This window comes from Mchenga conophoros, linkage group LG7, assembly GCF_057382185.1.
Source record: "Mchenga conophoros isolate Kocher_MC1m ecotype Shallow Benthic linkage group LG7, M_conophoros_male_GT1.1, whole genome shotgun sequence".
Taxonomy (NCBI): Eukaryota; Metazoa; Chordata; class Actinopteri; order Cichliformes; family Cichlidae; genus Mchenga; species Mchenga conophoros.
In genome coordinates, this window is record NC_140532.1 from 26312587 (window position 1) to 26332373 (window position 19787).

General features: G+C 42.9%; 1 protein-coding gene across 7 annotated transcripts; it reads left to right on the top strand.

Moving 5' to 3' along the window:
* The first annotated feature begins 478 nt into the window (after positions 1-478).
* On the top strand, positions 479-18396 carry klhl25 (kelch like family member 25). 7 transcript variants are annotated; one of them, XM_085283136.1, is made up of 14 exons: positions 1513-1689; positions 2953-3036; positions 4338-4401; positions 7807-8026; positions 8128-8233; positions 9499-9744; positions 10496-10585; positions 10760-10923; positions 12038-12185; positions 12741-12937; positions 13547-13652; positions 14196-14339; positions 14557-14973; positions 16961-18396. In XM_085283136.1, the coding sequence occupies exons 4-13, from the start codon at positions 7845-7847 to the stop codon at positions 14941-14943; spliced, it is 1770 nt and encodes a 589-aa protein (XP_085139262.1). In that variant the 5' UTR covers positions 1513-1689; positions 2953-3036; positions 4338-4401; positions 7807-7844; the 3' UTR covers positions 14944-14973; positions 16961-18396. The 7 variants fall into 7 exon arrangements, with proteins under 7 accessions (XP_085139264.1, XP_085139262.1, XP_085139266.1 ...); XM_085283140.1 differs by having other exon boundaries at positions 7812-8026; XM_085283138.1 differs by lacking the exons at positions 1513-1689; positions 2953-3036 and adding an exon at positions 479-546.
* Positions 18397-19787: the final 1391 nt, after the last annotated feature.

Sequence of the window (19787 nt, forward strand, 5' to 3'; positions counted from 1 at the left end):
ATACATGAAAACCACATGTATATTACTTGAGATATTTGATGAAAAACCGCTGTATGTTGCATTCTGTAAGATGTGAAACTAGTGGTTAAACCCACAAACTCTTTATTGTTTGTGATCTTTTTGCAAGCAGAGAGTCAGCTGCTGCAGCCGTTAATGTGTCATCTTCACTTTCCAGAGCCACAATGCCCATCTGTTTTCTAAATTGGAGCATGGGGTAGTCAGTGTAAGGCCATGTCTTTCACAATGTTTGGTTGCAAATCTTTAAACTGTCTATGTCAAAGTGAAACTGAGCGTTGCATAATCAACAGAAACATTTGCTTTTCAAAGACCAAGCGTTGAACCAGGGAGAGAAGAAGGAAACATGAGGTTTAAAAAAACCAAAACACAGCTGACCTGAGGCCTTATCCAGACAGCTTCAGGGTTACCCTGGGCTTCTATACTATGAAGGTGATTCACTTCTTCCGGGGATACATCGCCATGGTAACGTTGCTGCTGTGAAGGTAACTTGCTCCGGAGCAGGTTAAGATCCAGATTAGAGATAAACAGGTATGAAATCTACTGACCAATCAGGTCTCCAGAAAGTAGCATCATGATTCCTGGAAGATCCCTCCGACCTCTGTGTGTGAACTCTACGGGGGATCTAAAGTTGTTGTTTTTTTAATCGTCTAATGTCTCTGGATTTCCCCGATGACCATCTATAATAAATAATTCGATTTTTGAGCGCAAAATTGTTTGTGACCCTAAAACATGACACCTACACAAATTTTCTGACCTGACATCTAATTTATACAAAGTTAAAATTCCGCTTTTATATTTAATCTTTACTCTCAAACCATAAACAGCAGCGACTCTGCAGCTGAGAGAGTAACACACATCACACCGTGAGCAGCAGGTGATGTTTCCGTTTAAAGTGGGCTCAGAGCACCATGTTTTCGCTGATGCTTGTATTCAGTCTGATGGATTCTCAGCCGAGGGACTATGTTTTCTGTGTGCAACTTGTTACTGACACCACTGGCACACTGCGTCTCCTCTAATGGGCTGTGAGACATGAGGCTCTAATGTTAAAATGAATCCAGTTTAAAGTTTCCCGGCTCTAATGGGAAGCCCTGGCAGTGCACGCAGTGATGAAACTGTTAACTGGAATGACAATATTTACTCTCTGCGCTAAATCACCAGATTAGTCATGTCTGTTTCTACTGTGTGGCTGTGATTTAAAGCCAGGGGATTGTTTTAAAATCAGAGTAGTGTCGACAAGCAGTTGTTGTGCTACCGTGTTTAAAGCCGCCTCTCTTTGTGTATGATTGCTCCTCGGGGGATTTCATTGGGGCTAGCTTTGTGGTTCGTACAACGACGTCGACGATGATTGGCCTAAGTAGCTGCCAGTCACGATAGACGCCGCTTCTAAAATCTCGCCGTGTGCAATGTTATTGGCTGAGAGTTTATCTCGAGGCTGGGGATTGGTGTTAGTAACGCCAGCAACGAGTCAGTCCAAAGTCATTGGTTGTTGGTTCCGCTGCAGTGTGAAGGCTTTCTTCCACAGCCAGTGAGACAGGCATCGGGCCAAGCTACCGAAGAAGAAGGAGAACAGGGAGAGGTAGTTGAGCTGCTGTGAAGGGAGTGTGATGTTTGTTCGTGAGCGGAGACATGAAACTTTACACTGCGTGGATTTAACCTGCAGCTGACGTGAACGTGAGTAGCAGAGCTTCCCTCTGGCACTGCTGTGGGAGCCAGACCGTGGAGTGAGTGGAGCTTTGTCAGTTATTGTTCTCACATTAGCGTCAGTGCTTCAGCGGCAGAGCTGTGTACGGTCAGCTTGCGAATTCGTACGGACTCGAAGTGTCTGTGTCATGTGAACGACAAGCTTTAAGACAAGTGTAGGCTGCTCGCAAAGGTTCTCAACAGCACCCAAGTTGGTGCATAGCAAAGCTAAATGGAAGCCATTTGGTCCAGTGCCATTCCAGCGGAATGCGATTTTTCACATTTGAAATTCCGGACAGGTCTATGGAAGTGCATGTTCGGCTGCCCCACAGGCAGGAACCGGCCTAAGCACATCCACAGCCTGGAGCTGGTGGCCCACTGGGGGCATGTTCACTGACGGCTAACTAACTCCGTGGCCTCAGATCCTGCTGGACTAAAGTGAAAGTTTTCGTCTTCTGTCAGGGAGCTCTTTGTTTCTCGGAAGCTACAGCAGCTCTGCCACACTCTCTCAGGACCACGTTTGTCTTTTGTAACTATTCTCCGATTATGCAACACTGTTGCTCAATTATTTAACTTGTGATAAATGATTGAAGCAGGCTGAGCTGCACACATCTTTAATGTTAGCAGGTCCATGTCAGGCACCAGGGTCAGCAAACAGAGTCAGCATGAAAGATGTGAGTGCGCATGTGAAGACTTGGTTTATGTTTCATGTATTTGATCGGTATAATTTGTGATATGTGATCTGTTTTTATTGATTAGCCTGTGAGAGTTAAGCGGCTGTATCAGACAACACTTTGAACTCTGAAACGTTGTATTTGTCTCTCTGACCTTAGAGACAGTTTGAGACAGAGGCGAGGGAGAGTAGATCTATTAGACAGAGGATGATGAAGCTGCCAGGCAAGAGGAAGACCTCAGAGGTGGTTCGTGGATTTAGTGGAGGAGGATGTGCAGAGGGTTGTTGTGACAGAGGATAGTAGGTAGGGAGGGGAAAGATGGAGGAGCTGAAAGGAGAGAAGGAATGGTTCCTCACCTCACAATTGATTTTCTAGAAAATTATTTGGATATTTAAAAAACGTAAAGTTCAATAAATTTGACCTAAAGAGTTTCTTTTTCTCAGAGTTTGTAGCTTGTGTCTTACAGCTGACCAGCTCTCTCCCTTTTATCCTTTGTCTCTAAATCATCTGAGACGTAATTACTTCCTTTTTGTTCTAAGAAAAACTTTTGGAAACCTTTGGCTTCTAATTTCTTCTTCAGTTTCTTGCACATAAAAATTCTGGGTGGGCCATGCTGATGTGGATGTCAGTCAGTATTTACTCACTAAGCACATCGAAGTTTTTGGTAAGTTGTTTAATAGGTTGTGCTTATGTCAAAGCCATTTAACACACAGAGTTACTAACAAAGCCAAGCTTGGCTGCAGTGCAGAAGGAAACCTTTGATTGTCTTAACTCATAGCAGGCATGGATGTGTGCTTTTTACTTAGCTGTCCAGGTGGGTAAATGGGAATTTTAATAACCTAGAAATAACATGGACCCGGCCCCCAGGAGAGGGCTACTTGTTAGTGAATCACTTGCTCAATCAGACAGACACACAGAGTGGCTCAGGGCAACAGATTCAGCTATGTTAGTTATGGGTAAACAAGCTCAGGCCTACTGACTGCTGCTCTCTTTAAAGCACTCCATCTATTCAGCCTCTGTGTTGATATTCCACTGGTGAACGATACATGTGTGCGTGCTGTAACACTGTGTGTGTAACAGCGTGTGTGTGTGTGTGTGGTGAGCTGTTTGAATGTGGAGTTGGTATGAGCCTTCTGTTGGGCACACATGCTGTTGCCTGGATTCAATACTGCCTTTATGTGTCCAAGAAACTCAGCTAATCTGGACACACCGACCCACATTCAGCACACTGCGCCTGTGCACAAAAACCCTTTCACCCATCCACGCTGGAGCCCCTGCAAAAACCTTCTGCACTTATAAAAACTGCACTTCACACTGTAAGGATCCATCTGCCCAAACATACTCTCACCACTGCTTCATGTACCAGCAGTAACACGTAAATACCAGCATGCATCTGTTTTTAATGAGCGTGCAGTAGCGGGACCTCCACCTATTGTCTGAAATGCATTAACAGTTGGCTGCAGCTGCTCTACAGCTAGTGCATCGTTCTTTTTCTGGTACACCACTTAAGAAGATGAGAACCAATCACACTGTACGTATATTTTGCTCTCCCTCATCTCTCAAAGATGGACATAGAGCGAGCGCCCTGCCTCCTCTGGTGAAGGTCAAGTAAAGATGGGGTGAAAAGTTGAACAGAAAAGAACAACCACAGCAGCCCCCCATGGTTCAGTCATTTACAGAAGATTATGGTCCAAGAATTGCTTGTTCTGTTTAATAAACTCTGAGTTTCCATAACTGAGTCCTCTAAGTGTTAATGTAATATTAACATATAGCTGCTTTGTTAAGAAAACTCCTTCCCTCCGATTGCAATATATATGTATCACCAAATGTACTATCAAAAAGGATTTATAGTTGATAATGTTGCACAAGTACTGTGGCTCATTGTGTATATGTTTGAAACTGGTGATTAAGGTAAGAGTGGCGTCGACAAACAATCAGTTAACCCCTCCCTCCCTTCCTCGACAGGTGGTTGACTCGGGCTGAGCAGGCCGCCAAGCTTGCATTACTCTGGCAGATCCCTAGGCAGTTGGTGAGTGCACATTCATTTTTGTTTTAATACATTCTTCCTTCTAACCATTATCTCAGGCTGCAAAGTTGATAAAATTTTAATTTCAATCATGATTTTTATGTTCAAATAATTAATGAATGTGATCGAGGGGTGTTGGCTATGCACGCTCTGCCAGCAGAACACAGCTTTATGTGTCAGTCACAGCGCTTTCCTGCACTGCGGAGCCTGAGGTTACCTGAGTGCACCTGACTGCAGTGAGGTGCACTATATCACAGACTGTCAAACAAAAGTCTCATGTCTGCCACAGCAGAAGACCACGAGCTCTGCACAGCAGAGCGTCACAAAATGCAGTATGATGAAAGCCAAACAATGCAGTGGTTGCTAAGGTGACTCACCAAACATGAGCTCGGATAAAGATTTACATCCATCATGCAGGTGCAGATGGCATGGAGTGAAAGAAGCCTTCTAAGAGATGCACTGAATTTGGGTGAATAAAGAGGACCAGTTAATTTTTATGCAAGGATTTGTAAGTTAACAGGAAGGCAGCAGTGTCCTTTTACCTCACTAAGATCAAAAACAATCCTGATCCAATAACTAATCTCAGTACTGATCAACATAATCATTATTATCACCACCGCTGAAGCCTCAGCTCTAACTACGGTATTTTACTGCTTTGAATTAAACAACGCCAAAGAAAATATCTACCTGTTAATCCTGTTGTTGATAGTACAATGCAGTATTAGGGCCGTATTAAGAAAAAAAATAGTGTTTATTCTTAGAATAAAGACAAAATGTTGAGATTAAAGTTGTTTTGAGTCAAACATCTGCCACAGAAAACACCCTGTGTAGATAAGTTAGTGAGACAGCTTGAATAGATATCTTCTTGTGTCTTAGTCTACAACATACACCTTCCCTACTGCATGAAGCTATAAGCATGAGCAACTTGAACTTGATCTGAACTTATTTCTGTTTTAGCACATAAACACAGCGTGGTGATGCGTATAAGGACGAGAAGGTGCAGAAAGCTGCATCTGGTCAGAAGGTGGAAAAAAAAACCACACAAACGTGGAGGAGTTGGTCGGATTTGTCCAAAATGAAATGGCTGCATTGGACAGATGCAACGATACAGATGCTTACAGCCTCGAGCACGTTTGAAACGACTGTAATCTCCATATTTCAACTTTGTTCTCAAATATTACTTTAGGTTTAATCTTGAAAGTAACAATAATATATATTTTTTCTTATTATGGCCCTAATATTCCTTCGTATAACAGGGATTCTTTAAAAACTTTATCAGTGGAATAATCAGAAACCACAAAAAAATACAGCTAAGTGTGCCATATAGGGTAACAAAGATGAATTGCCTTTACTGTATGTTGACTGATGACAGCTAAATGTATAATCATCTCTCAAAGCCCCGCTCTGAGTCAGAAAAAAAATCTTGTAACCTCAAATCCTAAAACCAAGTCAGAATCTGCCATCATCCCCTTGGACGGTGTGTCAGAAACGGCCCTAATTACTGCGGCCCTCCCAAAGGGAGAGATGACAACACAGAAGCTCACGTGTGTGTGAGAGAGCTGTGCTGCGCTGCTGTGTTGTCCACAACATGCTTTGTTTGAATGTGCTAGCATTTCCATCCTTTGTTCATTCACAGCACACACTGGTCAAGTCTGCATGCACACACCCTGTCACTGAAGGGGTATGACTTTACTCTAAAACTCTGTGTCAGCAAATGTAGACACACACGCACACACACAAGCAGCAATGGGGATGCTGACCCAGCATTCCTTCCAGTCTGGGCTGTCTACCTATTTTCCTGTGACTGGCTAACACAGCACCACTGTAATAAGACCATCTTTAGCGCTTGGTTGTTTATCAGTCTGCAGTGAAATTGAGAGGAAATATTGTGTTCTATTTATTGAGTCTTACTTCATTAGGTGTTTAGAGTAACCCAGGGTGTCATGTCCATTGCTCTACTGTGAGACACTAATGTGGGCTACAACAGTGTGACCTGAAGGAGGGAGAGAATATAAGTGTACATGGCACCAGGACACTATAGGTTGCAGGTCCAGTTTTGTAATCGGGTGAAGAGAGGAGCTGAGCTGTCAGTGAGTTGGAGCAGGTGGTTGAGGAGGATACTGGACAGGCATAATGTATAATGAGGAAGTGCTGGAAATATCTGACAGAGGATCTTCTATTCCCACCTCCAACAGAACAGAATCCCTCAAAAGCAGCTCTGGCAAATCATCAGGTGACTGATGAAGTGGATAACTCGCCCGTTATGTATTAGTTGGTAGTAGTTTAACAGCTCCTTGTTAGCCGGGTCTCCAGGGTGGAGGAGGTTTGTCCTGAGATTAATTAAGGCCCTGGATGTTGAAATACTGATGTGATGTGGTGCAGTGCCTCTGGATTGGCTGACGGGGATGGCTAACACCATCCCTAAGGAGGAGTGACCTCCACAATCTAAAATGTGTTGCCCAAAGGCGAAAAAGACAATGCAGTTTGTGCTTTCACTGTTCACTTTGACCATTGTCACGTCACATTCGTGCCTCACTCTAGGACAGCGGTCCCCAACCCCCGGGCAATGGACTGGTACCGGTCCGTGAGGCGTTTGGTACCGGGCCGCAAGAGTTGAGGCTCGGGTGGGAAATTTATGGTTTCTATCGGTTTTTATTGTTACCTTTCTTTCCCTGGGTCTTTTCCCGTGTGTTATGAATAAATCTTCTTCTTCTACTGGTTTTATTTTGTTGTATTTATCTGCAACACCTTAAAGGCCCGTCCCTGAAAATATTGTGGGGCCTAAACCAGTTGGTGTGTGTGTGTGTGTGTGTGTGTGTTCTTTATTCTATTAATGCATTTTGTACATGGCCCATATAAGAAATAAATAAAAATGAAAAAAAATCAAGCCAGTCTAGGAGCACTCTGTTTGTCTGTCAAAGAACACACCTCAACATGTTTTGTTACTTTCCAGATATCTCAGAGTGCTGCTCATCTGCAGCTGTCACTTGTGTATAAGTGCATTTTATTAAACATGTTTTAATAGTTCATGTAACACCACTAACAGCTGACTGTGGAGTATTTAGTAGCAAGGAAATTTCATGACTGGACTTGTTGCACAGGTGGCATCCTATCACGGTACCACGCTGGAATTCCCTGAGCGTGAGCCATTCTTTCACAAATGTTTGTAGAAATAGTCTGTGGCCCTGAAAGCGATTGAAAGTTGGATGGGTGAGTGAATACTTTGGCAGTACAGTGTACCATTATGTGAACAGTGTTGTAAGAAATGTGATGTTATGGTTAGATCTTTAGTTCTTGTGTATTGTGCACAGAACTGTGACCACTTGCATACACGCATCTATACTGCTAATCCCAGCTGTGTCTACAGTGTGACAATATTTTCCTTTGTCTCCCCCTGTTTTATTGCAGTATAGGAGAGAGTGCTGTAGGTACCAAGCAAAGCTGCCATGTCGGTGACTGTTCACGAGAATCGGAAATCCCGCACTAGCACAGGTTCCATGAACATCTCATTGTTCCACAAGCCTTCACATCCCGACAGTGTCCTGACTCATTTGAACACCATGAGAAAACAATGCATGTTTACTGATGTCACTCTGTGGGCCGGCGATCGCTCTTTCCCATGCCACAGGTAAACTCACGCTGGCAGTGTCTTTTTCGATGACCCCTTTTGTTTGTTTGTTTTCTAACTTGTGACTTTCACTCTGGCTCATCTGCTTTCGTGTTCTGCAGGGCTGTCCTGGCAGCATGTAGTCGTTACTTTGAAGCCATGTTTAGCGGAGGGCTGCGAGAAAGCCTGGACACTGACGTCAATTTCAGAGACAGTATACACCCCGAGGTACTACTCTGAATTTCTCTTTGAACAGTCAGGTTAGCATGTTCTGGTGGCTCCTTGTTTTCAGTTCTTTTCATTAAAAAAACAAACATATCTATATATATAATCTTATATAGCTCTACCTCAGCACTCAAAGCACTTGCCTCATTCACACAAACACTATTTTTCTCTGCTTTTCCTGCACAAGTGCTTTCTATCTAACATTCACCCACATTCATACTGTGATGGATGCATCTGAGAGCAACTTGGGGTTAGTACCATGCCCAAGGATATTTAGCACACAGACTGGAGGAGCCAGGGATCGAGCCACCAACTTCCCACTTAGTAGATAACTTGCCCTACCTCCTGAGCTGCATCCAATAAAATGAACCTGAAGTCTGATGCTATTTAATTTTGTATGCCTTAAAGTTTAATCTTCAGAGGACAGGAAATATAAGTGTAAAGAAATATACATGTAAAGAGTTGAGGACAGAGGGTTGAACCACTTCATAGCAGGTCCTTTTTCTCTCACATTAAAGAAATCAGAAGGACAGCAGGCTTTCATCTGCACAATATGGTCAGAATCATGAGGGATCTCATAACCTCCTCTGCCACCTCACTGTGGACTGGCTCATTCCTTACTACTGGGCTGCTCTGAAAGCTTTTAGTGGCGCGGGGATGAGAAGGAGGGATCGTCTGTCTCCCATATTAGCTGGTCTTCACTGGCTCCTCAAGTCCAGAATTCACATTAAATTTCTTTCTCTTGCAAACAAATTTTGCAAGAGGAAGTGATCGGGGTTCATCATGTGTCACAGACCTTATAGTATCCTGATATCCCAGCAGAGCTTTGCTCTCAGACTGCAGGTTTACTTGTTTTTAGTTTCTAAAAGTGGAATGGGAGGCATGTCCTTCAGCTGTCAGGTATCTGCTGTCATACTGTTTAGGTAATGGCTTCAGATTTGATTTGGCTCAGGTGACACTGAAAAATTATTGTTACTCCAATTTATTAGGATTTAGTTTAGGAAGATTTCTAACTAGGATCAAAGTGTCTTTTCCAATGGAGACCTGGCTGAGGTTGCAGGCTCGCATTAAATGCTGCATGTATAGCACACATATGCAAACAGCCACAATACAAACTGCCTGCTTCCTCTTTTCTTCCATTCTTTGATCTCTTAAAATTCACCAGTACACGTGCCCACGTTTAGTGTGTTTCGGTCTTAGGCAGTGTATCACGCTGTTATATGTCCTGTAATGTGCATGGCTAATTTTCCAATGGCCTACTTGGCTAGGTCCTGGAGCTTCTGTTGGACTTTGCCTACTCTTCCCGAGTGATCATAAATGAGGAGAACGCAGAGTCGTTGTTGGAGGCTGGCGACATGCTGCAGTTCCACGATATTCGGGATGCAGCAGCAGAGTTCTTAGAAAAAAACCTGCACGCGTCCAACTGCTTGGGAATGATGCTGTTATCAGATGCTCATCAGTGTAAAAGACTGTACGAGCTGTCGTGGAGGATGTGTCTGGTGCACTATGAGACGGTAAAGATGACTATTCTTGTTTTCTCTAAGTTTATTAAAAAATACTGAGTGAACAAATGAACATATGTTTCAGATTTGTGGGGGGATTGATCCTGTGGAATATTTTAATAATCTGAGATTGACACAATCAGGTAGTAGGAACTCAAGCGCAGAGCGGTTAAACGTCTCCAAAAGCAGTTCATTTACAGCACTAGTGCACGATGTATACAGTGAAGGGAAATCCAAACTCCAGGGAATCACGGGGAAGCTCTCTCACACTCGCTCACGTCTTCTTGCCCAAACTCACACATTCACACGGCAGGGAGGAAAGTCTCTGTAGCAGAAGAAAGGGAAGTCACTCACAAAGCACAGGTTCACAGGAGCTGGGAGAATCGCTAACGTACAATCATCCAGCGACGAGAGGATCTGTGTTCCAGCCTCAAATATTGCTCCTAGGTGATGACAGCTGATTGTTGTCAGGTGTGTGGGCCAAGGGCGGAGCCCACAGTGAGCTCCGCCCAGGCAGAGAGGGAGAGAGAAAACCAAACAACACATGAAGCCTCGTGGGGCCGGCCGGGCAGGCACGGAGACCACGACAGAGATGGAGGATTTGTGGTTTTCATGCACTATAAACCAGAATGATCAAAATGGAAACGAAGGCTTAAAAGGTTTTACTTTATTCAAAAAAGGAAACTTTCCTTTTTTGAATAAAGTGTGTGTTTGTGTGAGAGAGTGTGTATGTTGCATATAACATAAGTATTTGTGCTTTCAGGTGAGAGAGTCTGAGGATTTCTACAGTCTGTCCAAAGACCAGCTGCTGGAGCTGATTCTGAGTGACGAGCTGGAGATAGAAGATGAACAGGTGAGTGTCGTCACTCGCGGGGACTCTCCTGTGTCTGTGGCGTGTTTTTTCAGAGCGTACTGATTTGTGTTTGGAAGTGATTTTTCAACCAAATACCAACCAAACCACAGAATGCTCCTGGTACAGTGTTGGAAGCCATAAATTGATGTTGGCTGGTAATTCGACTCATGGCAGGTTGTGTTTAACTCTGTGATGCGGTGGGTTCGATACGACTTGGAGGGTCGGCGTCTTCATTTGCCAGAGCTGCTGACAGGCATAAGGTTGGCTCTGCTGCCCTCGGAGTGTCTGCTGGAGGCTGTAGCCTGTGAGGAGCTGATTATGGCTGACAAGAGGAGCAGGTAGGCTCATAAGACCAAGACCATGTAAACTTTGTGTCTTCTCTTTGTTTCATCTCACATTTAAGCTTTCGCATTCAATACTAGCTTTTCATATTCGGTGGGTCTGATTGAGTGAAAAGTGTTACAGGCCAAGAAGTTTTAGGCTTAAAAGGTAATAAAGATGTAAAAGAGGAGCCGACCACAAAAAAATGAATGGAAGAGAGAAGACGATGGTTAATAACAATTAATGCAATAGTGGCATATACACACAAGTGAGTAGAGGAAAGGAGTGAAAGGAGGTAGAGTACATCATGGGGAGTCCCTCAGCAGTGTAGCTAAAGCATCTTCCCAGGGTCCGTTGATCCTGCCCTAATCGTTGGCTCTATCAGAAACAGAGTTTGAAGCCCAATCTTAAAACCGGGTTCGTGCACAGTTTTAAAATGATATTACTTTTCCATCACTTGAATACAAATTTTCTGAAATGTCTTCAAGTCCAAGCCAAAATCTTTTTTGAAAGGTATTACACAGCTGAGCCCGAGCAGCCTCGCTGTGACTGTGACTCGATCATCACAGATCTGTGACACCCTGTGAGCTGGTGCCATGGACCAGCTGAACCCAGCTTCAATCAAAAATGGTGTTTCTCAAAAGTGACAGCAAATACTCTACCTTAGAATGAACCAAGAATGTCACCGATTCCTGCTTTTATTTAGCTATTCATTCAAACTGTATTTGATGGGGCGATACAGTTTAATATAGTTCTGATGCAGAGCATGAAACGGATGTCCTGCAGGGTGATTCCAGGTATCACAACCTGTCTGCATACAGGCTTCTACATCGATCAAGCAAAAACAAAACATTTCAGTATCACTTACATGAAACCACAGAGCAGATCATGTCGGACTCCATGACAAGACTTGCTTGGATATAGATTCCCATGTATCTGTGTATCAGTTCAGTTTCCTTTTGTGTTATCTTTTTTTGTTATTGTTACTATTTATATTTTTCAAATATTATTAACATATTCTTGAGAAATTATAGGAGTGTGAATTTAAACAGAAATCCGCTAGCAGCTGTGGTTTTGACAGACTCTCCACGCTTTCAGTAAGGATCAGCTGATGTGCTGACTGTCCTGCAGGTCCATAGTAGAAGAGGCAATGCAGTGTAAGAAGAAAATCCTTCAGAATGATGGAGTAGTCACGAGTCCTTGTGCCCGACCACGCAAGGCAGGACATACGCTACTTATACTCGGAGGCCAAACCTTCATGTGTGACAAGATATATCAGGTAAAAGGACCTTTCTGCTTGTGTGGTGTGATTTCATGTAATGCACTGTCAGTGTCACTTCTCTCAGGCTGATGTGAGTTGAACTGCTATGTTATTAACATGACATTTAACGGCTCTTTCATTTTAAGCTTACACCTATAGATCTACTAATTCCTCCAGTATTTAATTGTTCTCCTGTGTAAAACATCTCTCCTGTCTCTGCTGTGATCTTCTCCATCTCAACCCCGACACAGTCGGGTTTTCACAACCAAAACTCTCCTTGCTGATTGAGTTTAATCTCAGCACAATGACTAATACTAATTTAATATATCAGTGGGGAAATGACATAAAAATTCCATTGATTGGTGAGTTATGAGGATTAACCTCATAATACATCGACATAACCCCGTCTTCGTGTCCTTTGTGAACATGGAAACAAATTCAGAGTGAATTTTAACTCCGCTTTATTTAATTCACCAGTTCATCTTTATGTATTTCTCATCCTCTGTCTCATTTTATGTTGACTGCAACAACTGGGCCACTTCTGATGTTCACATATTTATGTCAAATCTATAGGTTGATCATAAAGCCAAGGAGATCATACCAAAGGCAGACCTTCCCAGCCCTAGAAAGGAGTTCAGTGCCTGCGCCATTGGTTGTAAGGTTTATGTGACAGGAGGTCGAGGATCAGAGAATGGAGTGTCTAAAGACGTCTGGATCTATGACACTGTCCATGAAGAGTGGTCTAAAGGAGCACCCATGCTAATAGCCAGGTATGCTGTTTGTTGCTTTATAGGAAATGCTGGATCAGCGCAAACGGCAATGTAGTAGTACTGTCCAATTTCTAGGGTAGTTTTGCAGTTAAATTTGCAGTGTAAATGGACATTTATTGGTCTAAATGTGTTGCCCAAAGCAAAGTGAGATTCTAGAGTTCTATATATTGTACTTGGCAATTGTTTAACAATAAGAAATTATCACAAAACAGACGTTGCTCTTGCCACTGAACCAGAAATCGCTTAGAAGGCAATTTTTCCTGCTGCAACGTTTATCTTTGTGAATCTGTGCTTCAGACTACGTTTCATTCACTTCACCCTATTATGTTTGGATTAAGAAGTGTTAGCATGACTGTAAACATGGCAGATATGTCATGAACTGTGGCAAATGCCAAGGCTTTCTAAGGAGCTCCAGGACAAAATGAGTTTTGGATGCAACTGAGATTAGTTCAAGTGCCACTGGTAGAAGTATAGTTTGTGTGGATAGACGTTGTGTATAGAAAAGTGTTTAAACTTACTTTAGCCATATAGTGGATTGCATTACAAAGTGCACCATCGCAAACCCATCACTGACAGAAGTTCACACAACATGCTGCTTCCCTTCCACAGGTTTGGCCATGGTTCAGCTGAGCTGGAGAACAGTCTGTATGTTGTTGGAGGGCATACAGCCATAGCTGGTGTCTTCCCTGCTTCACCATCTGTCTCTCTGAAACAGGTCTGAAAAGCAATGACTTCTACCTAAAGCTGAAATAAACAATTATTTATTTGTAACTGACAAGTGCAGAATTTTTTTTTGACAATTTACGTATATTTATGTACAGTTTATTTGTTCTGTAAATTTCATAGCCAGCCACAAAAGCGTATATGCATTGACTTTGAACTGGCAGGAAGTTACAGAAAGTGGTACTTTGCACAAAAGTGCATTCTCTGTTAAAGTCTTACAGAATAGTTAAATTATAATAATAAATGACAGAGAGAAAATTGCACCTCGACAGGTGTTTAAAATAAAGCTTTATAGGCAATGTAAACATGTTTTATTGGGCAGGGTGGAGCGCAGGGTTAGGTGTATAGCAGGTCGTCCGTAACACTCCTGCCAAGTTTAAAGACTGTCTGTCAAGAAGAGTGAAGAACAGCTTTACCATGTGCAGAGATTTCGCTGATGCTTGACCAGCAGCTCAGTTTGCATTTTACTGTTTTATGATCAAACTTTACAGGGACATGAAACTAAAGTGTTAAGTGTATCAAACGTCTTCACCAGGTGGAGCGGTATGACCCTCTCAATAACAAATGGACCATGATGGCTCCACTAAGAGATGGCGTCAGTAACGCTGCTGTGGTCTCTGCCAAACTCAAACTCTTTGTTTTTGGGGGGACCACCATACACAGAGACAAAGCCTCCAAGGTTGGTGCTCTTTGTTACTTACCTGCCTCTCTGAAGCATCTCTACCAATACTGTATGAATTTTATTGATTATACTTTTCTTTGAAAGACCAGTTATTGTTCTTTGTTTCAGTAATTGTGTAATAAAGATGTAAAAGAACAATACTACATTTAGTGTGAGTGTTGTGCTGTCGGCGATAGCACTGTAGCTGTATAATTCCCTGCTTGCTATTTTGTAGGTCCAGTGTTACGACCCCGTAGGAAACCGCTGGAACATCGCGGCCGAGTGCCCTCAGCCCTGGCGCTACACGGCAGCTGCTGTCTTGGGAAGCCAGATCTTTATCATGGGCGGCGACACAGAATTCACAGCTGCCTCTGCTTATCGCTTTGACTGTGAAGCCAGTCAGTGGACTCGAGTGGGCGACATGACGTCCAAACGGATGAGCTGCCATGCCGTGGCCTCGGGAAATAAGCTTTATGTGGTTGGAGGTTATTTTGGGACGCAGCGGTGTAAAACTCTGGACTGTTACGATCCCACGTCAGATAGTTGGAACTCCATCACCACTGTACCTTATTCACTGATCCCCACTGCCTTTGTCAGCACATGGAAACACCTGCCTGCCTAACTGTGAGGTACCAGGAGACACTCATCCCAGGTATGTTGAGGAATGTCTCAGTATGCCACACAAGTCACTGATTGTTACAGCAATCCACATTTGTTAACGTCAAAGTTACACTTCATAACTTCTTCACTGTGTGTGGTTTTTATCACAACTCGGGCTTTTCAGTCATAAACATACTATTCACCGCTAGATGTTACTTAGTCCTCCCACAGCTTGCCTGAATTGCCTTCAGGCTAGCTGAAAGTCCCTCTTCCCAGGTTTTGCTTCTGCAGCTGCCAAAGCCACAGGCCAGTCCTCCAACACCCATCTGCTACCTCAGGAGACCCTTGAGGTCAACCAAGCCTGGGAAGCCCATACCAGCCTCATTTATTCCCTCACTGGCACTGGCCACTAGTGGGCCCAAATCCTTGGGCAAGAGCTCAGTGTGTGAGCGTTAGATAGAAAACAATGATAACGACTGTAGTGCATCAATGTATGTTCCCCCAACCTTGAATCAGTCTGGAAGAAACTTTTATGACGCGCAAATACTTACAGGTTACATATATTTAAAAAGAACAAAAACAAAGAAAAACTGCAGTGTTGTGTGTACATTATGTGTACGTTTTTGTAAATACATTTTTCAGTTATTGGGGATCACAGGAATGTGATGATGTCATGTGTGAATAAGTGCTGATCAAAGTGACAGTAACTGACTATTTTGTCATACAATGAATACGTGTTTTGTTATTCATCTCTTTGCTGTTTATGAGCAGCTGTTTTGCTTTCTCACTAAATACAGTTATGTAATGAAGATAAAAAGATTTATGATAAATGAACACGTATGTGTGAATTTTCATACATGAGCAAAGCGAAGAAGCGCCACAGGCCAGAGTATAATGGTGGCAGTACTAATATTGCTAAAAAATCAACTAAGTAAACAGGAAATGTAATGTTACCAAAACATTACAAACATTTGCAGATTAAAATCGTGTCCATTTTTTTTAATAGAGTTATGTGGGAGAAATGATTTCCTGTATCTGTCCTTATAGCAGCCGCACTGATTCAGCGTGTTAGAGGTGATGTGTGTCCTGTTTGTGGTCCATAACAGCCAACACAGAGCCAGCCTTCCTCATCATTTATTATCCTGATCACTTGTTGGTTTCACCAGCTCTGATGCTGCTGCCCCTGCACACCACAGCAGAGGACACTGTGCTCACCACAACCCACTGACAGGAAATCGCCAACACTATGCTGCACGTGTAGAAGGATGTTAGGAAACGGAGGCGGCTCATCCCTTTCTTGTATCCAGCCTCTGTGTTAGTTTTCCACTTGAGCCTCTCGGGACGTACACGGGGAGTGGATAGCTGTCCTCGATCACCATCTCCCTGGCCTTATTCAGGTTTAGAGGCACATGATTTTTCCCAGACCATTAAAGCACTACTGATCTGCCCTCCATCTCCCACCCATCACTTATACAGTTGGCTGTATAGGCCTCTGAGTGATGTTTCAGTTCACACTGCAGTTTGGTCACAGTCCTGCTCCAGCCTCACTGCTGTTGTCTTCTCTGCCTGCAGGTGTCGACGCTGCCCCTCACATCAGTTTACAGTCGCACTGTTTCACTCAGGGTTGTAGAGAGTTAATCTAAGCGCAGTTTATTTAGATTGTTATTAAATAAATTATTGTTTGCATTGCTGGTCATAATAAGAGTGATGACAGCAGTTATATATCTAAGCTGTGAATGACAATGACACCAGCCAGCAGGCTCCACACAACATTATGGTGGTGGTGTTAATGATGGTGAAGTTCCCATAATAATAATAATAATAATAATAATAATAATAATAATAATAATAGCATCAGCAATGTCTGTGTATATATGGAACCACATTAAAAGCAGCAGAACACAGTAGTGGCAAATATCATCACACAGATGAATATTTTTCTCTAATCATAAACTGATGGGCAACTTTTTAACGTTTTCTTGAATATGAAGTTAATAGTTTTGTTGCCTTCATGTTTTATTTCTGTTCTTTTCTTCCAGGAGGAGAAACTCTGAGAGTGGCCGAAGCGCCACACAGACCAAGCTTTCTGAAGACGAAGCAGCGTGTCACACACTCTGAAACATTGTGAGTGGTGTGGTTAAAAACCCCCACAGTGCACCACTCAGGTCTGAACAGACAATTACAGTGCTTCCTGATGACATACAAACACAGAGACTGTGTGTGTGCGTGTGTTTCTTTAGTGTCTTATGAGTCAAACCATTCCAGTAAGAAATCAAACTAAGAGCTGCCATGTTTACTTAAGTCATTTTCCTCAGAAGTCCAGCAAAATGAAATGAAAGCAAAGAATATGTTCACTGCAGTATTGAATAGTCAATGATGTGATGGAGGTTTCTGGCTTTTGCAGTGCTAGGTTTTATTTGTTCATTTTTTTTAATTTATTTTTTTTTCTTCGTAAGAGATTTTCCAGTTCATACAGAAACAGGTGCAGCGCAGGCCGAGTTTAGCCTGAATTATCCGGTGGTAAAGAATCATTTGCTAAAATGAAGTTGAATTACTCATGCTACTTTCTAAAAGTCCTCGTTGATGTCACAGCATTAGCAGCTCTCCACACACGATCTATTTATTCACCTCTGCAGCAGTGCAGCTCGTCACCAGAGGATGTGGACATGACTGCACAGCAAGCAGCCTGTGTGGCAGACTGTACAGAGCTGTGACGTCAAAGCGATTTACTCAGCACCAAGAAAATAAGCATCAAAGATCTACTTTTTGGGCTTGGATTCAGCTCTGATGGACACCTGGTTGATTAACATTTCAGAGTGCATTTGCAGTCCTCTGTATTTCCCGTGACATGATTACATTATGAATGAATGTGTGCAGCTGAGCAAGTTTTCCGTGGTTTGAAATCTGAGAAGCACAGCGGCCTTGTTGAGTATGTCCTGCAGACACGCTCAGTGCCATTCAAACACTGCTCTGTATTTTCTCTGTAGCACCTAAAGACTTTTAATCTTCAACAGTGAGTTCGTGTGCGTGAGTGTGTGAATGAGTGATCAGTGTACAGTGTTTCCCCGTGCTCAAACTAACACAACAAATGAATGAACACGGTTTGTGGCGCACACAGTTGCACCGCCGTTGCTATGTTGTACTGGCTCTGTCAGTGTACAGTGTTTACTAATGTCGGGAGCGTCTTTGCACTCGTCCTCTCTACAACTGTTCATGAAGACCTTGGATGGACCCTTCTGAGCTGCATTTGCTTGTTTTCCCAAGTTGGAATTAAACTGTATCTCAGAAGAAAGACTGAAGCATGCACCAGTGAATCTGGGAAATCTGAGGATGAACATGTTTCTTAAAGTGAGGTTTTCCAGATGACTTTGAAAAAGTTTTTTAAGTGTGGTGCTGTCATGTTTTTACTGGTGATAATAAACACTGACTTACTTTTTAAACTGCACTGAGCTTTTGAACGTGCAGACGAGGATGACTGGTTTGTCTCTGTCGCTTTTAACACGTCGGGTGTCAGAAAAGGTGAATCTTTCCATCCCAGTATACACTGCATCCTTGACTAATGTGCACAGTAAAACACTTACTAGTGAACTCAGTTACAGGTAGACTGATTGTGTTTTCTGCAGGTACAGAGCAGGGACCCTGATTCTGGTTGATTAAAAACCTCTCACCTGCACAGAGTACCGCAAAGACGGCCATGAAGTCACAGGACAGCCCGTGCTTGCACTCCGACTAAATGACTAAATAAACCACAACAATGTTTTCAAATTCACATTTAGTTAGTTTTACAGTTAAAGGCACACGAGCCAAGGATCAAATGACTTCTGAGTGCGTGTGACGTGCACACTCGTGCCAATACTAGATTTATCCTTGAAGTCAAAGAGTCACTCTTCCAGTGTCCTCAACAAAAATGAAAAAGTTAATTTGGGTCAGCACAGTCATTTTTCTGCCCTCCTCCCAAATGTACTTCCTATCGATGGAGTGAGAAAAGTGCCTCCCATGGTCATCTAATTGCCTGTTTTCATCACTCAGTCATCTTCTATGTGATCTAGAAGAAGTGCACCAATAATTATTACAAGGATATTTGCTTTCGGTACGCTCAGTTCAGCTGAGGTGTTTAAAAAGGTTTGTGTCTTTGCAGCAAAGTGAAAATGCTGAATGACCTCCTCCAAATGTGATTCCATCATTTTTGCCAGGACTGGTATTGCTGCTTAAAGAAAAACACAAAGTGTTGGTTTAATCAAACCAGCTGCTAACGCCTGTTAGCCACTGGAAAGTGTCTGGATCTGTATCTCTCTCATTAAATTAGTTAATTTTAATTAGGAACTAATTTCAAATGTAGCAGCAGACTCGTCACACCAGACAACATTTTTCCATGGACTGAGCTTCAGAGCAGACAGCAGAACTACAGCTAAACTATAAGGAGGTAAACTGCCTATTCACTGTCAGATACTGTGAGAGGAGTACTACATGCATCACTGAAATATGGCTGCACTCATACTTTCAGATAGTACTTGGCTTATAACTTTTTGGCAGATAGAGACGTCTGGGTCTGAGTGCTCCAGAGAAAGGTAGAATTTCACTCTTTGTGATTGAAAAGCGGCTCAATCCTGAGCCCGGATGTTGATTGTCAGGATGCATCCAGAACTCTTTGGGTATTATTACCACTGAACCATCAACGTTGTGGGAAACGTCTTGTCTGGCTCTTGTACAGATGAGCCCTTCAACTTTTGCCTCACGTGTGATGAAGTTGCTGGAGAAACTAGCTGAAGGTTTAATAGAAACCTCTCTCAGCCCTCTGCAGTTCATATATCCCCTAAATTTAGGAGTGGATGAAGCAGTTATTTACCTGTTGAAGAGAGCTTACTC

Excerpts from the sequence above, each read along its gene's own strand:
- klhl25 (XM_085283138.1), top strand. The coding sequence starts at position 7,845 with ATGTCGGTGACTGTTCACGAGAATCGGAAATCCCGCACTAGCACAGGT. Across the intron at positions 9,745-10,495 it reads GTCTGGTGCACTATGAGACG|GTGAGAGAGTCTGAGGATTT; the intron begins GTAAAGATGACT and ends TTGTGCTTTCAG. Across the intron at positions 12,938-13,546 it reads GCACCCATGCTAATAGCCAG|GTTTGGCCATGGTTCAGCTG; the intron begins GTATGCTGTTTG and ends TCCCTTCCACAG.